The 18,909-nt window shown below is 37.3% G+C and overlaps 2 protein-coding genes and 1 long non-coding RNA gene across 3 annotated transcripts; 2 read left to right on the top strand and 1 right to left on the bottom strand.

Annotated features, from left to right (window-relative positions):
* Window positions 1–8,277: 8,277 nt before the first annotated feature.
* LOC144988725 (E3 SUMO-protein ligase ZBED1-like) lies at window positions 8,278–10,986 on the top strand. Its single transcript, XM_078939590.1, has 6 exons — window positions 8,278–8,631; window positions 8,743–8,875; window positions 9,021–9,112; window positions 9,196–9,402; window positions 9,469–9,582; window positions 9,678–10,986. Exons 1-6 carry the CDS (start codon window positions 8,569–8,571, stop codon window positions 9,954–9,956), a joined length of 888 nt encoding a protein of 295 aa, XP_078795716.1. The 5' UTR covers window positions 8,278–8,568; the 3' UTR covers window positions 9,957–10,986.
* On the top strand, window positions 9,947–10,986 carry LOC144988726 (E3 SUMO-protein ligase ZBED1-like). Its single transcript, XM_078939591.1, has 2 exons — window positions 9,947–10,662; window positions 10,746–10,986. Exons 1-2 carry the CDS (start codon window positions 10,070–10,072, stop codon window positions 10,978–10,980), a joined length of 828 nt encoding a protein of 275 aa, XP_078795717.1. The 5' UTR covers window positions 9,947–10,069; the 3' UTR covers window positions 10,981–10,986.
* A 93-nt stretch (window positions 10,987–11,079) lies between these two features.
* Window positions 11,080–11,967, bottom strand: LOC110017455 (uncharacterized). Its single transcript, XR_002292865.3, has 2 exons — window positions 11,534–11,967; window positions 11,080–11,452 (listed from the first exon to the last, which is right to left on the bottom strand). It is a non-coding gene; the product is annotated as an uncharacterized LOC110017455 (long non-coding RNA).
* Window positions 11,968–18,909: the final 6,942 nt, after the last annotated feature.

The following is an 18,909-nucleotide window of genomic DNA, read 5'->3' on the forward strand; positions in this document are numbered from 1 at the left end:
TATTATTGAAGATTCTGTTGGAGTTGTCCAGTAATGTACCTTTTTTACTGTTTGATCGAGAAAGCAACACTAGATCTTTTTTTGCTTTTGGGGGAAAAAAATCTGTTTTGGTTGTTTAATCAAATATTAAGTTTATTTTGTCTACTGTTTAAATAAAAATATATAATAAAATATGTTAGGCTCTCATGCTACATGGCTCTTATGTTCTGATTTGAAAAACGTTGTTTTTTCAGTGATCGAGACGGGTTGGGTTAACCTTTTAAATCACATGTGTTTTAAAGGGGGATTTAAAAATAATGCTTATTTCGTTTTAAATCAACAGAAACATGTGTCTGGTAATGTACTAAAATAATGTACCAAAAAAAACAGAAAGAGTTAAAATAAAAGTTTAAGAAGTACATTGTTTACTGTATGCACTACAGACAAGACATCAGCTCTTATTGAAATTGACAAGAAGGTCTAAGAGCAGCTGTCCCCTCAAGGACTAAGGAACGTCCGTAAAAGTTGAATGTCACAGACACAAACATCTCATTAACTAAATTTAGACCCAAGATCAACAATTTCTATGATAAGAAATAAACAAAGAACTTAAACAAGAAGTATGCTTTAACATAGTACTGCTCTTGTTTTGCCTCTTAAAAACAAATTTTAAACTCTGTCATTTGAAAAGGTCCTTTAATGTTTTGGGCATTTAGAAAGATGTAGCTGGCAATGTTATGATATCATTGGAGGAAATTCTCCAGTCCGGCTCTGCTCAAAATATGCTTACCATCTGTTTCATGCTATCCTGGTGTCCAATTTGTGGTTCATGTTTATCGGAAATTGGAGCATCTTCCTTGTGCAGTAAACTGTAAGGCTGAACTGAAATTTATCAGAAAAAAAAACAAAAAACTTTACAAATGAATGAATAGATGAATATATTAATACACAGTTGCATCGTCCTATCCATCGTGTTACCCAGAGGTTTTCTGTGTTTTGTGTGTCAAATGCAATTTTTCTCTATGAGATTTTACCGTCTGTGACATATGAAAGAGGAACGGGTAATCTGCCTTTAAGCTTGTAACATTTTACTCCCACACTTTCAGTGGTGTAGCTAAAGCAAAGCGTGCCCTTTTAGTTCTATAGTCCAGCATAGTATTAATGTCCTTCTTAAGGTTGTAAATTAGCTAAATACAACTTCTCTGGAAAAACCCCCATGTTTACGTAACCCTTGTGCTATCCTAGGCACCTTAACGTTGGGAGTTCGGTCATCTAGACCCACTAGGCAGTGCGCTGAACCTTTTTTCTTCAATGATTTGTGATCCTCACTGGTGTCCATGGATTACATGAAATCTTTCCACCTTTATCCACCTTTGTCATGGTAGGGAGAACTCGTCAATGTAAGGGTGGGGGTCATCTAAGATAGCAGAAGGGTTTAAATGAGACCATAAATAAAAAGCATTTTGGAGTTTTTAATGCTTTCTGTGTGCTTTCTTTTTATCCTTTAATGATAACAGCTCTTATAAAAAAACTATTTAAAATGGATATTTTGAATTCTGATCCCTGACAGAGAAACAGTTATTCTGGACATCCAGCTGGTTGTGTCCACATCAAACAAGAAGGGCTTTGATGAAGCATTTTCTTCATCTTTTGCCCTGCAGAAAAGGCCTTCAGTACCATCTTTAATGACCTGGCAATAAATTATTTTTCCTGTCTCAGATGTCATGTTTTCTATTTGATCCTGGTCCAAAGAGAACCACACAAGACTGAAATCCGGCACGCCAGGAAGCTGAGGTGCTACGACAGATTTGAACACGTCTGGGATCCTGCTACCTCCTGGTCTAATTGTGTCACAATGTGGGCTTAAAGGCATCAAACATACAGTAGACTTTTGAATTCAATCACTTCTAAGTTCATTTGCTCTCAAGTAAAAAAAAAATGCCATTTGAATGGAAAGAGAACATTGAGAAGTGCATTTTAAGGAGTGTGTTTGGGGAATATTTTAGGAAAAACATTTGCTAAAGCTAAATGCCTGCAGCTAATGTATTGCTCACATGAAGCTCTTGTATAACTGTTGCCGAAGGATCTTTTCTCAGTGGGCTAATATCAGTGTGTGATTTCCTCACAGCAGTTACTGATGCAAAAGAGGGATTAAACATGTGAGATGAGAGCAAAAAAAAAAACAAAAAAAAAACAAAACAATACAGTTCTGCACTTTCTGAAATTTTTTAATACTTAAGAATTTTCTTAACATAGTATTAAAGGTTAGTAATACCAGGGTGAATGAAAAAGCTTTTTTTATTTTTAATCTGGCTAGAAAAAGACAAAAAATTCACATAAATAAGAGGATTTGGTTGTTTATCTGAAAGATACAACAGCTCGTGTGTTTTCTGGAAAGTCAGCCAGATGGGACACAACATCTTCATCACTGCAGTGGAAAACAGCGAACAAAAACAAGGGAAGGGGAAGAGTAAAAAAAAATATAACAAAATTAGAGGATCTGGGTTTGAATGACTCAAAGATTTCAAGTGTATCAACCCATCCATCATGTTGCAAAGTTAGCTTATAAGGGGAGAAATTATACATATATATATATATATATATATATATATATATATATATATATATATATATATATATATATATATATAAATAATGATTGAAATGTATTAATAAATAACCTCGTACAATTCTCCTGGCTGAAATGTCATGTAAATTGCTAAGTCTTACAGTCTAAACATCTACATGCATGCGGACAAATTTGTTTTGTAATGATTTAGAGGGATCTGAGTTGCAATTTCACAAGGCTGCAAGAGTCATGATTTCCTGTCATGGACAATACATACTGTCTGTCAGCAACATGATGAGGAGGCCTTATATGGGCCATAAATTTTGCAGCTGGACTCACAAAGCAACAATACTTCTGATGCCAGGATTGATCACCTACAAACCCATTACTCCTCTCAGTTGCTGCTGCTCTCTGCTAAGCTCAGACACCCCCTTGTTTTCATTTTTTTTCTGGTCTATTACGTTTAGTTATCAGCTAAATTGTGTGGTACTTCTGCTGTAGAATATAAACGATTAACACAACAGCACAGTTACATTTGTGTAACGCTGAAGTTTGCATTCAGGGAGCTTCATGGTGACAATGAGCTCCTCCAGAGACATTATCCTCTCTTATTAGAACTGTCATTCAGGCATGTGGTACAGTTAATGAAATTGGCGAGGTCATATACATTCTTTGACATGTAAGTGCCGTCTAATTCCTTTTTCTGAGCAATGAATGCAAATGAGTTTAACTTCTTTTTCTGTAACATCTTTATACTTTTACATCAGTGTTTTTCTCTCAGAGAAAGACCTGCATCGAAATGCCCATTTATTTCTTGTATTGATTTACACAGTTTCCGTCTGTACACCAAAGGAAAAGGTGCAAGACAGGCACAGTTTGGAATGCCACATAAATCATTTTTTACAAAGCTTACATGGAAATAGGATAGCAGATTATTAAAGGTGCCCATGAGATGGGGAAGTACTGTACAGTACATTCAAGAGGCGTTGCTAGGAAACGCTACTGCTGGGTGAGTCAATGAGCAATCCACAAGCTCTAAGAGGAGCTACAATAGAACAGACAGCCTAGCAGCCACACAGTAATCTCAGTCCACATGGTCAACGCAATTATGCTAATTCACAAGATTCTCACAGCTACTCCACTAAAAAATGTTATATTTTTATTTCCCACGCCACCTACTCAAATGGGTGGATTGGGGATTGGGAACAGTTTTCACCAGCACACGTGAGACGCGGCGAGATCTGACAAGATTACAGGTGAGGCGTACACCTGTCAGCATTTGTAAAAGGACATCATTTCATTTCACGTGAGGACGTGAGCTGTCACAACAGTAAAGGTCAAAAAATTAGTTAGATTCAGACTTTGTTTCTGGTGGCTGCATTGTATATATTTGTATTAAACATGATGACTTTGTAATTGCAATGTGCTCTCAGTGGAAAAATGTTTCAATCACAGGCGCACCGAAGATCTAATGCACAAGGAAAGCCTCACACAACCTTCAACTGGAGTGTATAATGAGTCATGCGTAATGACACTCTGCTCTCAGGTCGGATGAGCTCTGTCAGGTGCAGGAGATTTTTCATTTTGACACAGTGTGCATATAACCTCAGGAGTAATGATAGTGCTACTGTTTTTTTTCCCGTTTTTTTTTTGCATTAAAAATCAGTCTCAATTTTTAAAAATAATTTCACTGTTTTTCTTTTTCATCTAGTTATAAAAATGAGCACAAATTATACTTGTAAATGATTTACCTTTCATTTTATTCGCTGTAGATTCTTCTTTTTCATTTTGAATCTCTCTGAAAACTGTCAATGTATTTTTCAAGTTTTGTCATTTTTTTTGGTACTTTGTCCACAACAAACAGTTTTTGCAATTCTCTTTACCTGAGAGAGAAACTGGGGTTGCTGTTCTTTGTGTTTTCCACAGCTTGTTCCTTTGTGAATAACAACAAAAAAGTAAGCAAAGCACATTATAAAAAAAGAGATTATTTATGATATATCATAATGCTGATGGGAAAAATAAAACAACTTTGTACATTTCTGTTATAGAAATCCACGGGTACTTCAAACCCTAAAGCCAGAGGTGACAGATAGAGTGCTATATCTTTCCAGCAGTAAATTCATTGAATGATTGAAAATCATTGAATGAGAATGTTTTTCTTAAATTTAAAACTCTGAGACATTAGATCTGCCATCATTATAGATGATAAATGCATAGAATTGTCTTTAAACGAAAACTTTTATCCAAGTTTTGTCAAGATATAAATGTTACTGAAGTTTTAAAGTTGATGATTACATTAAAAAGTCTTATCATTTTATGTATAATATACTCCCATTATTAGTGTGGAATTGCGTAAATGAAACAGGCATTAATAAGTATAACTCTAAAAAGACGTTTCGTCATTTACCTTCAAAACAGAACCCTAAAGAATATAACTAAAACATTGTTTGCAAAAAGATCAGAAGCCCTGTATCCTTATTATGAACAAAGCATGTCACTGAGATTTAGTAAAACCTGAGAAAATCGAACAAACTATCCCACAATTTCCCTTTACTACAAAAACAGTAGTGCCATCTAGTGTTCAGATAAAAGCAATCAACTTCACTTTGGAGTTGAAACTTATTGCTTGAACTAAATTATAATCATTTTTTAAATATCTTTTCTTCAAGCCATGTGCTGCATTTTTAATGACTAACAATGGTCTTTTTCTTGTCAGTATAAGCTTCCTCTGAACCTCAGTCAATTTAATTAAAGATACTCGGTTTGTGACATCAGCACGATGTTAATAAAGCCCACAGTCTTAAATCTCTCTCAGTGCACTAAAAGATTTAAAGCCAGTGGGATGGCTCAAAATAATATTCTACAGACAACATGATAAGTTAGATGATTGACAACTTTGTTCTTAGTGTATAAACTTTATAACATGAGTTTAAAAAAAAAGAATATGGTTTTGTCTGGCAGCCTTTATAATTATTCACTTTATTAGCATACTTAGATGGCTTAGATGAATTGAATCAGAAATTCTACTCTGTTTCCTCCTTTTTTAAAACTCAAAGAATGATTTCAGATCAAATAAAGGTCACCTGAGAAGGTCAACTGGAAACTAATGTCTAGCTTCATTTGTATTTCTGTACCTACATGTTTACAAAAGCAGAATTGGTCTCTTTTTAGTGTCTTGATTCGTTGTTTTATTAAATGTTGAAATTACTTAAAATAGACCAAATCAATCAATATTTTAATGGATTCTTCCTCTGCTGTCTACTTAGGTGAAACTCAGCATGTATTTTTAGTTACCTTTTTCAAATATTAAGGGATTTAACCCTTGTGCTATCCTATGACCTCACCCTTACATTGACGTGTTCTCCCTACCATGACAAAGGTGGATAAAGGTAAAGAGGATTTCATGTAATCCATGGAAACCAGTGAAGATCACAAATTATGGAAGAAAAAAGGTTCAGCGCACTGTCTTGTGGGGTCTAGATGACCCAACTCCCAATGTTAAAGTTCCTAGGCTAGCACAAGGGTTAAAGTATACTGAATGCTGACAGATGTACTTAAGGTCATGCAGAAGGCGCTGCAGAGAACTTTAACTGTGTGCTGACTGACACTATTGTGGTCTAAAGCTTTTGTGCTGAAATGATGATGCGTTTTTCACAGTTTATGACACAAACGTGAACAGTCTTTTTATGATGCAGTAATAATGCACCTTAATTAAGTCACAAACTTTTAATCAAACATTTAGATTTGAAGTGAATCAGATGAAGTTTGTTTATGAAAAAATAATAAAATACATATATATATATATATATATATATATATATTTTTTTTTACTTGTCCTGTCCAACAGCTGAGCAAACAGACTAGAGCTGAAGGCCTCTTGTTTTGGACATACTTTACTGTTAGAACAGGGGCTATGAATCTTCTGAAATACCAGAGGTATATTTGAATAAACCCCTTTTTTAAGAGGACGGAGAAGAAAAGGAGGGAAGAAGAGAGAGGGATGTTAGAGAGGAGGGGGTAGGAGGGTGATTATAGAAGGGGGGGGGGGGGGGTTGTGGTGGCTCGGGCATCAAGTCCAGACGCCTCCTGGACGTGGTGTTCCGGGCATATCCCACTGGGCGGAGACCCCGGGGGAGACCCAGGACACGCTGGAGAGACTACGTCTCTCGGTTGGTCTGGGAACGTCTCAGGGTCCCCCCAGAGGAGGAAGTGGCCGAGGCCAGGGAAGTCTGGGGATCTTTGCTAAGACTGCTGCCCCCACGACCCAGTCCCAGATAAGTGAAGGAAGATGGATGGATGGACAAATCTAAAAGGGGCGGGGCCTGTCCAAGCAGACACTCAAATGTTACAAACATAACATAACATATCTCAAAAAATGTTCACATACATAGATGTCAACATCTTCACAATACAACTACTATTCACACATGCATTCAGACCAACACGTAAAATATGTCATTCAGCACGCAAACTATTTGCGTAAAGGTGAGCTAACACCTGTGCTCGAGTGAGTGTTCTTGTTCCTCCGGGGATGGATGATGGAATGTAAAATGAAGGAGGGAGAGTACCCAGTCATCCCCACACCAAGACCCCCGCCGCAGCAGCAGCGGCAGCCAGGACCCCCTCAACCCCCGACACGGTGGCAGATAGAGGAAAACCATCCAACGGGCAGCCTAATCTGCCACCCAGGACTAGGGCCAGCAGAACCACCACAGGGGCCCCCCACGCCAGAGAGCAGGAAGACATGGGGGGACAGAAAGTGCAAGCTCCAGCCCAACCAGAAGAGCAGTCCCCCCCTCGCTGCGTCGGGAGGGCACCCCCAGCCCCAGATGAGCAGCCCACCACCACCCAGGAGTTATGAGCACCCCCCCCCCCCCCACGCCAACCCCAGGCGCGAGCCGGGGTCCCAAGGGAGACCCACCCCACGCTCCAGGTAGCCACCCACCCAGTCCACGGTTGGTCCAGGAGAGAGCAAGGCAGGGGCAGGCCACCCCTGCCCAGGAGGAGGACACCCATGAGAGGGGGTCCACAAGGAATATTGTAAACATGGCCCGACCAGGCTAACCCAGTTGGACTTTTGGAGAATGTCGGCGCTTCGGGGCAGGGACCAGAGCCTACAACGCAGGCCACGGACACCCAGGCTCAGATGTGATGTGATCCACGGCTATTGGTCTTGCCAGAGAACTGTCAGAGAAGTTTATTTTTCTTTTTACCTGAGGTTGTACAAATTTAGCTACTTTTTTATGCTCCGCACATAAAATTCTGTGTCATGGTACAGCAGTCTGAACAATTGAACACAGTTTTTCCTTTCAATTATTTAAAAAAAAATCCTTTTAATAAATAAGTCAGTGTATTGGTTGACCCCTCCCCAAATGCTATTTTTTCTTCTTGGCAATTCAACACTTCAATAACTTACAATTCTCTATAATTGATTTGTTAAATGAATTAAATGTTTCTTCTAAGGTATTCTGAAGGTGCAAAGCTTTGTTTATTCAATTTGACATTTTTTTTAGACATCATTTGAATGTTTTTATTATTGCATTAATAAATATGTCTAATTTGCATAAATACATTTTAACATGCAATGTTAGTCTAATTAACATAACTGTTTAAAATATTTAGTAATAATCGGAAATGTTTCAATATCTTATTTGTAGTTTTGTCATGATTCGGAGGAGCGGTAGACCCAGATGCTGGAACCCAGAATGAGGACCCAGGTAGATGAGAGGTAAGAAAGGGTTTTTATTAGGGATGGCCCGTTTGACACGGGGCTTCGGCGCGCGGTTCACCTTCATGAAACAGAGTGTTTCGGCACAATGTTTCAAAGCGTGTGTCAACCAGCGCAGATCACGTGATTGATGACGTATGACGCGCCAAATGCATCACTCACCTGAACCAGGTTTCAAATCGCAGGTGTGTTTGATCAGAAGGGCGCGCTGTTGTCTATAAATACAGATGAATCCCAAACAACGTTTCCCGACCAGTTCTGTTGTTTCCCGTGTATCGTAAGAATCAACGTCATGGCACCCGGTAAAAAACGTTCTGTGGCTTGGGATCATTTCAACTTGATTTCTCCAAATAAGGTAATACACTATTAACGTTATTTTATTAGTAGCCATTGCTGATTATGTCAGTTTTATAGGTATGTCTGTCAGTTGAAAGGAATCATTTTTATTCTTTCCATTTTTTTTTAGGTGCAATGTTTGATTTGCAAACATGAATTTGCATTTAATGATAGTACATCCTCCATGATGCGACATCTCCGCTCCGTTCATCATGTTGAAACTCCGCAGTCGGCAAATCAAGCCTTCAATCCACCTTGTATTGGTAATAACAATATATCCAACTAATGGCATACTAAGAACTGAAACAGATAGCTCAGTGGAAAATTCAGTGACATGTGAATGCTGAGGTTCCGGGTTCGAGGCTCAGCTTCAATTAATATTTTTTTTTTCTTATGTATATTTTGCAGTGTCAAGAAAGCAAGAACTTGATTCTGCATTGGTGGATATGATTGTAATGGATGCACAACCATTTTCAATTGTTGAAGACAAAGGCTTCAAGGTAAGGTGGCTAATATTATATAGCATTTACATTATTTATGTTTTTGTGTACATAATAAGCTGTATTTTATTTGTCACTATTAGGCTTTTGTCAACCTTTTGGACCCATCCTACATAATTCCTAATAGGAAGGCCTTGAGGACAATGGTGGAGGAGAAGTACAAAGCCAAAAAGGAGAAGGCTTTAGATGTGGTTAGCAGGGCCTCTGCTGTCAGCCTTACAGCAGACATGTGGACATCCATTAACATGGACTCTTACTTGGCTGTAACATGCCATTTTATCACCGAGGAGGTAGGTATCCCCTGCTTTGTGCAATGCTTTGGTTTATGTATCTCAGTTTGACTTGGTTCATTCTAGGTGGAGCTGGCCTCTGTGGTCTTGGGGGTTCTGAAGTTTCCCCAAACCCACACTGCAGCTCACTTGGCTGAGGCCAAAAATCTTCTCATGGAAGAATGGAGAATTAAAGGGAAGGTGCGAGCCAGATCAATAAAGTACAAAATCATTCATCAATATGGCCTCCCAATACCTAATATACATGATTTGTGAACATGTAATCTTTCTTCCAGGTGACAGGCCTGGTTACAGACTGTGCTCCCAACATGGTTGCATGTGCTAATATATTACTGCTTCGGCACATAATGTGTTTTGCACATATGCTTAATTTGGTGGTGAAAAAGTCCCTTGCCCAAACCCCTGAACTAGAGGATATCCGAAGTAAGGGGCGTAGGATTGTCGGTCTTTTAAAATCCAGCACCACAGCGAAGGAGAAGCTGTCAGAGATGCAGCGACAGCTGGCCAGGCCAGAGCACAAATTAATAAGAGGTGAAACATTTTCTTTTTTTTAAATCTAAGATTTTACATGTTTTTGCAGTTGTTTATTGTGTTACTTTCTTCTCTCCTTTAAAATGTGCTTGCTGTCTTATCTTAGGTGGAAACAAGATGGAACAGCACATTTAATATGTTGGAAAGGCTGTTTAAGGAGAGAGAGCCACTGGGGGCAGCTCTGGCCACCCTCCATACAGACCTTCCTCCACTCACCTCAGAGGACTACCAGGCCATACACCACTGCTTGAGCGTTCTTTCACCGTTTCAAGAGGCCACAGTTGAGCTTTCGACAGAAAAACGAGTGTCAGCATCCAAAGTCATTCCCATGGTCAAAATGCTGAAACATTACATCTCAAGCAGGTGTGGTCAGATCACACACCCACTTGGTGAAAAACTGGCCACTAACTTGAAGAACAATCTCCATGAGAGGTTTTCAGCTCTGGAGAAGGTCACTGCTCTGTCAATGGCAACCTTGTTGGACCCAAGGTTTAAAGAGCTGGGGTTCTGCAGCCAAGGCTCTGCCCACACGGCCATAGAGCGACTCACTAAAGAGTGTGCTGCAACAATGCAGGCGCTACTTCCAGAGGCACAGCCACAGTCGCCACCTAGAGAAGGTCCTTCAAGTCAGCAGGAAGATGGTGGTCTCTGGGCCCTGCTGGACAGGCATGTGGGGGTTCAACAGCAGGTGACCAGCCCAACTGCCAGTGCAACAGTGGAGGTTCAGAGGTACAGTAAAGATTAGAATCCTCATCATAACTTCTGCTCATTTTAGACTGGTGCATGACAATAGGCTATTAATGTCCTTCTAGGTACTTAAAGGAACCTCACATCCCAAGGACTCAGGACCCACTGAGATACTGGGTTACCCACAAGGTTTTATACCCACATCTCTACAAGCTGGCAATGAAGTTTTTATGCACACCAGCTTCATCTGTGCCTTGTGAGAGGATCTTCTCCAAGGCTGGCGAAATCGTCAGCCAAAGACGAAACAGGCTGAAGCCCAGCACAGTGGAGAAAATTCTGTTTTTAAATAAAAATCTATAACATGTATCCCACCCAGTCATGTTAGACCCTGGTTCACAATCACTCATTCTCACTTTATACATGGCATTCACAATGTAACACAAGCACTTCTCACAAATCTTCAAACATTGTCTTTGTTTTATTTCCACACTGAAGTGTTACAAGGGCAAGGAACTTAGTGGAGTAGATGATATATGTCCTGTCTGCCACCAGATGCCGCTGTTCTGTGTGGTTTCGAAGCCCCAAATGCTTCATTCATTTTTCTGGCACATTTACACGAAGCCCCATGAGAGCTTCATGGGGCTTCGATTCCCATCCCTAGTTTTTATTCTTTCCTTCCAGGAAGATGGTGCTAGCGTGAATGTGATCCAGAGAGGAGCGAAGATTGAGGCGTGGCTGGAGGTAGTAACGCGGCTAGCGGAGAGTGATGTTTCCAGAACAGCAGGGGGGCTCGAACTGACTTCTACACAGGTGACACTGGTGAGCAGGAATCCTGAGACAGGAATAATAAGGTTAGTTGCAAGATCAGCATAGGATGCATAAACATAAGCAAGACTGAGACCAGGTTAGTCACCATAAGGGGTAATGATCTGGCGATGAGTTGTGGAGCTGGGTCTCCTTAAGAAGGGCAGAGTTGATGAGGATGAATTGGTCACAGCTGGTGGAGTCAGGAGCAGAGCAGAGGGGCGGGGCTGACAGAGGTGCCATGACAAGTTTTGCTCTAACTTTAAATTTTTATTATCTGTTCAAATGTTTTTGAAGCTTGTGCTGTCATGCTTTTCTTAATGTTTTTATATTGTCCAAGGTAACATACCTAAGTTAGAAATTAATCAAATATTTTTAAGGTTGTCACATTCTCCAAAGTTTAATTGAGCATTGAAACCAGATGGCTTCCATGAAATGCCAAAAATCCAAAAGGCTTTTTTCTTTTTAAGTTTCAAACCGTTATCTTTTTTTTGTTTTATTTCTTTAAGAAATGATCTGTGCATAAGCAACAACAAAACAAACACTTCACTTTCTTGTTGCTGAACTGAAAGATATAAAACTTCCGTATAGTCTAAAGTCTATGCAGGGTCTTATACAGGTATGGTGGGTAAATAAACTAAAAAAAGTAGAAGTGCTCACTAGTGCAGATTTAGATAAATTTGGGGAAAATGTTAAATAGGAATAGGCCTTTTTGGTTTGACCTCATGTAGAAACCAATCTGATTCTATATTTGTTGACTTACTCTTTACTTAATCTCTACTGCCATCATGTGGTCACAAGATAAACCCAACTTTTGCCTGCCACCAGCTACTGTATATGGGACCTTTTACATAGAAAATCATTTTAAAGATCTACCAATTATGAGAGTTATTTTTGTGTAACATGCAGAACAATGTATCTTTATTTAAGTCTTAGCTTCCCAATATTCACACGATAAATTAGCAATTTCTTAGTATTTGTAGTATATGCAAAAACATTTTAAGTACAAATTTCAAAGATCTGACATTAGAATATTGTTTGATAGTGTTAGGAGGAGAAAACCTAACAAAGACAGAATGTTGAAATCAATCTTAAAATGCATTGACTTAGTTGCTTTGTCCATCATGATGTTATTGATTATTTGATGGGAGTACAATTATGAGGGGTGGCTTGGGTTTTTATCACATCATTAGGGGTTTTTGTTGTTGGTGTGTGCAATAAATAGTGTTCAAAATACAACATTGATTTCACTTGGGATCACCTAAGACTCTGGTATGTTTTTATTTTAAATTATGTTTGTTCACTTTGCACTAAAGTTGACAGCACAGAGAAATGTGTCTCATTTTAAAACTCTTCTTTCAACCTAAATGCTGTAAAAAAAAAAAAAAAAGGTCGCAGATGTTTGAGTTTTCTTATTTTAAGTTGTTTTTGTCGTTGCTGGAGGAAAAAAAAACCCCGGAAAAACACGCTTGTGCATTTCACAGTCTAAAGGCAGCATCTGGGACCCTGACCCACTTTTTTTGTTGTCATTGCAAAACAAGGAGTAAACAGGAAAACATGTCCAAAAAGAAGCACTCATAGTGAACACAATGATAACAAAACAGCAATAAAAATGAGTCATATTTTTAGTTTTGCTATTTAAAAATACAAATTTACTTTAATCATCATCAACACAAGCTTTGCTTGCTTCACAGAGATCCTTTTCTGTTGTTGCTGGTTCTCTTTTCCAACCTTTTCTCCTGTGCAATGTGGACTTGAACAGCTGTGATGTTTTCTTTCTCTGCTCTGTAAAACTTTATAACAAATATATTCATGTAATAGTAATTATTTTATCTTTTGCCAAAACCCTTGGGGTTAAAAAAATGAAATGTTTTCAATTAAAAGTTTCACAATTGAGGATTAGTATATAAGCTCTAAATTTGCTGGATCTCATTTTGTTAATATTTGTCAGTTTTTCTTTTAAATGTTAGAACGTTTTTATTCATAATGTCAGGTTAATGATGTAGCATTTGCATAGTCTGTCTACAGTTCACAGTTTAAAATGTCTGTCTTTATTTCCAGGACAGATAACATGGAATGCATAAACAAAGTTAAACATGAATTTCAATAAGGAAAGATCTTAGGAACACAAGAATGATTCATTTTTGACACATAAAAATATAGAGAGAATTGGTCCATAAATCTTTGGGGGTTATGCTCTGCACCTGTGATGTCTTAGATTCAGGGGATAAGCTCAGATCATAGGTGAATAAACTCCAAAGCTAGACGTTGATGGTTGTTAAAAGGGCAGATCATTCCAAAGCATTATATCTGGTAAATAACGGCGTGGAGGATTGACTGGCAAAACCATCTGGAATGCAGGAGAGATAAACTTCCACATATATGAGGCAAAAAAGTGATGGAGATTTGCTGAGAAGAAAAGGCAGGCAATTTAGCTTTTGGTTCAGAATTAAAAAGTGATCATGAGTGGTGTGCAGAATTAACAACAGCCTGGAATTTTAGGAAGTGTTATTGATCCTCCTTATTGAAATTATCCTTAAGCTTTACTAAAGCGATTGAAAGAAAAAAGTAACAGGACGATCAGTTTTCTCTTTTCCATAAAAAAACTGTTAATTATAAGTAAAACTTTCAGTTTTTCAACCAAAGGTCTCAAAAAATACTTTAAAAAAAAAAAAAGAAAATCATAAATCCAACTGTTATAAGTAGATTTGTTTCTAAATACACAAGAGAAAGTCTTCTGAAACAAAGGTGGAATGTTAAATCATTTGTTTTGGGGTTTTGCACATTGTGAACTATAAGGCATATTTCAGAAAATAGAGTGTAAACAATAATTTAGTGCACAATCCGTTTCTGAAAATTAAACATGCTTTGCATTTTTGTGCTGTGTATGTTCCAGCTCTTTCCCTGATATCTCTCTGCGTCCAGAGATCTGTCTTTTGACATGAGTTCCCAAACCAACAAAGAGAGAATACAGAGAGTAGAGTTTTTTGCCACCACTGCAACCAAGACTGCTCTCTTCTTAACTTCTTCTTCTGGTGTTTTATGGCAGATGGCACACAGCGTTGAGGTTCTCTCCCTAACTGGAAAAAAAATGCCCGTTATAAAGGCTTAGCCCCTCCCACAGGCCAATTATTCACATTTATTCATTAGAAATATTATAAACAGGATTTTAACTTATTAAGTACATAAATAAGTTAGAAACATAAATCCTTTAGACATAAATCCTAAGAATTCTGACAGCTGAAATCACTTCCTGTTGCAAACTGATATGTTTGATCAATTGTTTTCTGCTTTGAATATTTTTTTACCTGTACAGTATTCTACCAAATCACAAACTCTGAGTTCTTTCAACAGTATAAAAAGGTTGCTTGTGTGATTAAGGTAACTTATTTTGTGAATAATTCGTATTGCTTTTATTTACTACTGAAAGTAAATATAAGGTTGATTTATAATTATCTTCCCACATTTATTTGATAGTTGATTTTAGTTTGACTTATTAAACTATAAAAACAGCATCTAATTTCTGTTTTTTAACTGTAAAATATTTTCTTAAAAATGTGTCTATACCTCTGATGAAAAATATATAGGGGTGTAACATTTTAATTTAACAATTCGATTCATATTATAATTTCTGATTTCTGAAGTGATTCATCTAATAAAGTACATTACTGGGAGTTTTACAGATTACTTGTATTTCTTGCAAGATAATCAAGTGTAAATTAAATATGTGTGCAAACAAACAATGAAACAAGAATTAATGTGAAATCCGTTCACATTTTAGTGTCATCAAGTTCAGCCCACAGTTATTTTTCCACATCAAAAAAATCCAAAGGGAACATTAATAGAACATTCTACCACACTGTATGGTCACATCCATGTCTGCTAAGTGTTTCAACACATTAGACTGTAATAATGGCTTGATCATTTTTTTTTTGCCATCACAGGTGTGTCCCCGCTGTGATGCACTGGGTCATTTTTACATTATAGTAAAGTAAACCTACCGTGCCTTATTCCAAATGAAATTTTTTCAATATCGATTATCGATTTATCTAATTTTAATGGATTTTTTAATGGTGTAGGTCAATTTGATTCGATTAGCAACTTGCCTCAAAAACATCGATCTGGTTTAATCTTAGGAATAGAAATCAATTATTAATTAGTTGTCAAACCCCTATAAATAATGCTAAAACATCCAAATCATATAAATACAGTTACAATAGTTGCATTACTGACAAATATAAAAACACATTAGTGCTGAAATTCAACGTTTTTAATTACACAAAAGTTAGATCAAAACAAAAGAGGTTATCTTTGCATAAAAAACCTGGCTTGGTTGTGCATGAAACAACTTAGCCATGAAAAAGCAGATAAGTAAAAAAAAAAGAAGCTCTTTGCTGGTTGTACAAAAAAATCTTAAATTTTATGAAACTGTGTTGGGTTCACACCCATAGTAACTATTTTTTGGCTGTCAACAAATATTTTTAGTGTCCTGGAAAATCTGAGTCAGGAACAAGTTTATGTTTTGTCCACTAGATGTCAGCATTTACAAACTTTTGTAAACACTTTTCTCTGTGGAAACCACACGTTGGATCTTTGAATTAGATAACTCAAATATCATGAATCCAATCCAAAATCAGGAAAATTAAAAATACATATATTTAAAAACTTAAAGAAATCCTCTTAATGATGATTCTTGTTGTTTTAGAATATCATTTAAAATATCAAAAATCATTACACACATGATGAAAAAGACTGTTCAGAATAAAAATACATTGTCACTGAATGTAAATATTTAAGTGCTTTAATTCTTTTAAGATGGGACTTATTAAAGTATTCCAAAACATGTATGGATATCACGTACACCAATAGAGGGTGATATTGCATTAAAATGCTGAAAATGGCAAGCCTGGTCTTACTCAAGCTGTACCATATAACACATAGCATGTTTCTGTTCTAAAATTTTGCATGGCATGTCAGTATTGAGGGAAATGCTGTTAACTTATTTTGGTCACCAAAAAAAAAAAAGGAATTGAATCTCAAAAAAGATAATTAATTTTTTTTTATGTTTCCTTTTATTTATTTTTTCTGTGTTCAAGTCTGAGTATGCAATGCTCACTACTGAGTGTGGTGCGAAAATGGCAATGGTGTCAGGTTCCTGCATGGCTGTCAGTGTTGGTGGGCTGGACAAGCAGCAGCTCTGCACTGAGCAGCGCTCCTTTCTGCCTGCTGGAGATCTTGTACAAGCTTCTTGAGTCACCCCTAAGCTGCTGTCTCCGCGCAGGGCTCCCATCACCAGCGTTCACCTAAATCTGTCACACAGATTTGACACTGTGTCACTTAGAGTGCACTCTGAAATGACATGTATATAATGTGGAATATTGTGCACATTTACAGCCTGAACTTCCCTCAGAGCATTAAGCATGTTTCAGGGTGTCTGCGTCTGTGTGGCTTTTTTGTTGTTGTTGTTTATCCTACTGAGGACGAATAAAAATTGAATTTTAATCAATTTTTTAATAATAAAAAACATTGTTTTTTTAATTATTATTTTAATATTAAAATAAAAATGTTTTTTTTTCACCAAAAATATTGACTTTTAATTGAAATTAATCAAAATAATATGTCTAATTTTTTCAATTGGCAATTGACAATTATTTTCTCTTTTTCGCTTTTAAAACGCAAATTATTATTATTATTTTTTTAGAATTTGTTTAGACACTCATTCAGGTTTCTTACTTTTGGAGTAAGACATGTGAGATTTCAAATTGAAATAAAACACTGAATAACTTATCAGTTTTACTCAACTTACATATTTTTGTTTGATTGTTTTCATTCATTTTGGTTTTTATTTCTGGATTTACTTTTTCCAAGTCTGGAGATACTAGTTTATTTTATAGTTTTGTATTTTTTCGATGTTTTCTGTGAATTTTTCTTGATACATTTTCCTCAGTTTTCTCCTTTGTGACTGTTCTGGGTTTTGCATTCAACACAAAATAGCTTCTGTCCAGAAAAGTCCAGCATCATAAACAAAGAAAGCAAACCCAATGCCAATCACTCTGGGTTCATTTCTTTCCTTGCATGATTTTCACTCTGTGGTTTTCTTCTGCAGTATTACTGGATAAAACGGTAGCGACTGGCTTCGGCGGCCAGTAAGACGGATTTTCTCTCCCCAGCTGCAGTGGCTTTGTCAGCTTTGACTACACAAAGTTGCTTGAAACTGGGTTGTGGTTTAATGGTTTTTCAGTCATAAAGTTTCCTGTCAAGTATTTTTTTGTTTTTGTTTTGATAAGAGATTTCCAAAGAAAATTTGAAAGCTCCAATGTTTAAAATAATACTCTAGAAAGTCTTGATTAACCCTCATTTTGCTGTCATTACTTTCTGATTCAGGATTCCTTTTTTTTTTTTTACAATAAAATAAATTCTGAAAATCTAAATCATTATATACCTTTCTAAAATCAATCAAAATCTAAAATAAATGATCTTTATTGAAAAAAATTGGGGACATTATAAGAAGAAGTGCATTCACTTTTTATCATCATGTCAGCAAAATACATCTTAAAAAGGTACTTTTTTCAACCTCAATGATAGTAAAATTCCAAACACCTTTTTAACTTGTTGTATAGAGGAAGCAAAAAAGTGTTTTGCTTATAAATAATAATGATGGACATGAGCTCACACAGGTGTTTAAAGATCCTCTCTCTGATAAATCATCATTTGTAAACTTTCTCATAGACAGCAGTGACAGGTTTCCTTTGATAATGTAGAAAAATGGGGAAAGAGAAGGCTGGGCTTAAGTGGAGCTGTGATTTAGAGCGCAGAGATGCAGCATCTCTCCTTTCCAGTGGAGGCCCTCCTGGGTTTGATTTAATTCTCTCTTTGCGCTATTAAAAAGGCCTTCCACTCTCCTCACTGCATGCACCTTGCTGTCATAACTGGCACAAAATCATTAATCAATGCTTCTTGTAGGCAGCAGGACGAAGGCCTTTTCCAGTGTATATTTTTCCATTATTGATTGTGTGTGCGATGCATGAAGAAGAACAGAGAAAGGTGTCCTCCTCAGCTGGAATGACCATATCAAACTTTAACTGCTTCAGCTAGGAATTCCTTCAGCAGTCATCGCCGGAGCTGCAAAGCAAACTTTCTTTAAAGGATTTTACATTTCACCCACACCTCTTTGGCTCAACAATGATCCTGTGCCGGACGCATGGCAAACTCTTATTTTGCACAATATCCTGAAAGGCGCTGAATGTCAGTGCGACGCCCCCTTTGTTGTTTAATTTATTTTCTTTTCAAAGTGAAGGGAGGTGTCCTTGCTGTGAGAGCTAGTCATTGATGTGGCTATAGTTAGTCCGCTCCCTGCTGCGGCTGTCTGCTGGAGATTCTGCTCGTTGGTGTTGCTGCGTTTGCCCTGGAAGATCAGCCACGTCTGTTTGGGCACATTTTGTTTGGAACCAGGTGACAAATAAAAAAAGATATTATAGTAAAGCC

This window comes from Oryzias latipes, chromosome 21 (genome assembly GCF_053564925.1).
Source record: "Oryzias latipes strain Hd-rR chromosome 21, Olatipes_Hd-rR_3.1".
Classification (NCBI taxonomy): Eukaryota; Metazoa; Chordata; class Actinopteri; order Beloniformes; family Adrianichthyidae; genus Oryzias; species Oryzias latipes.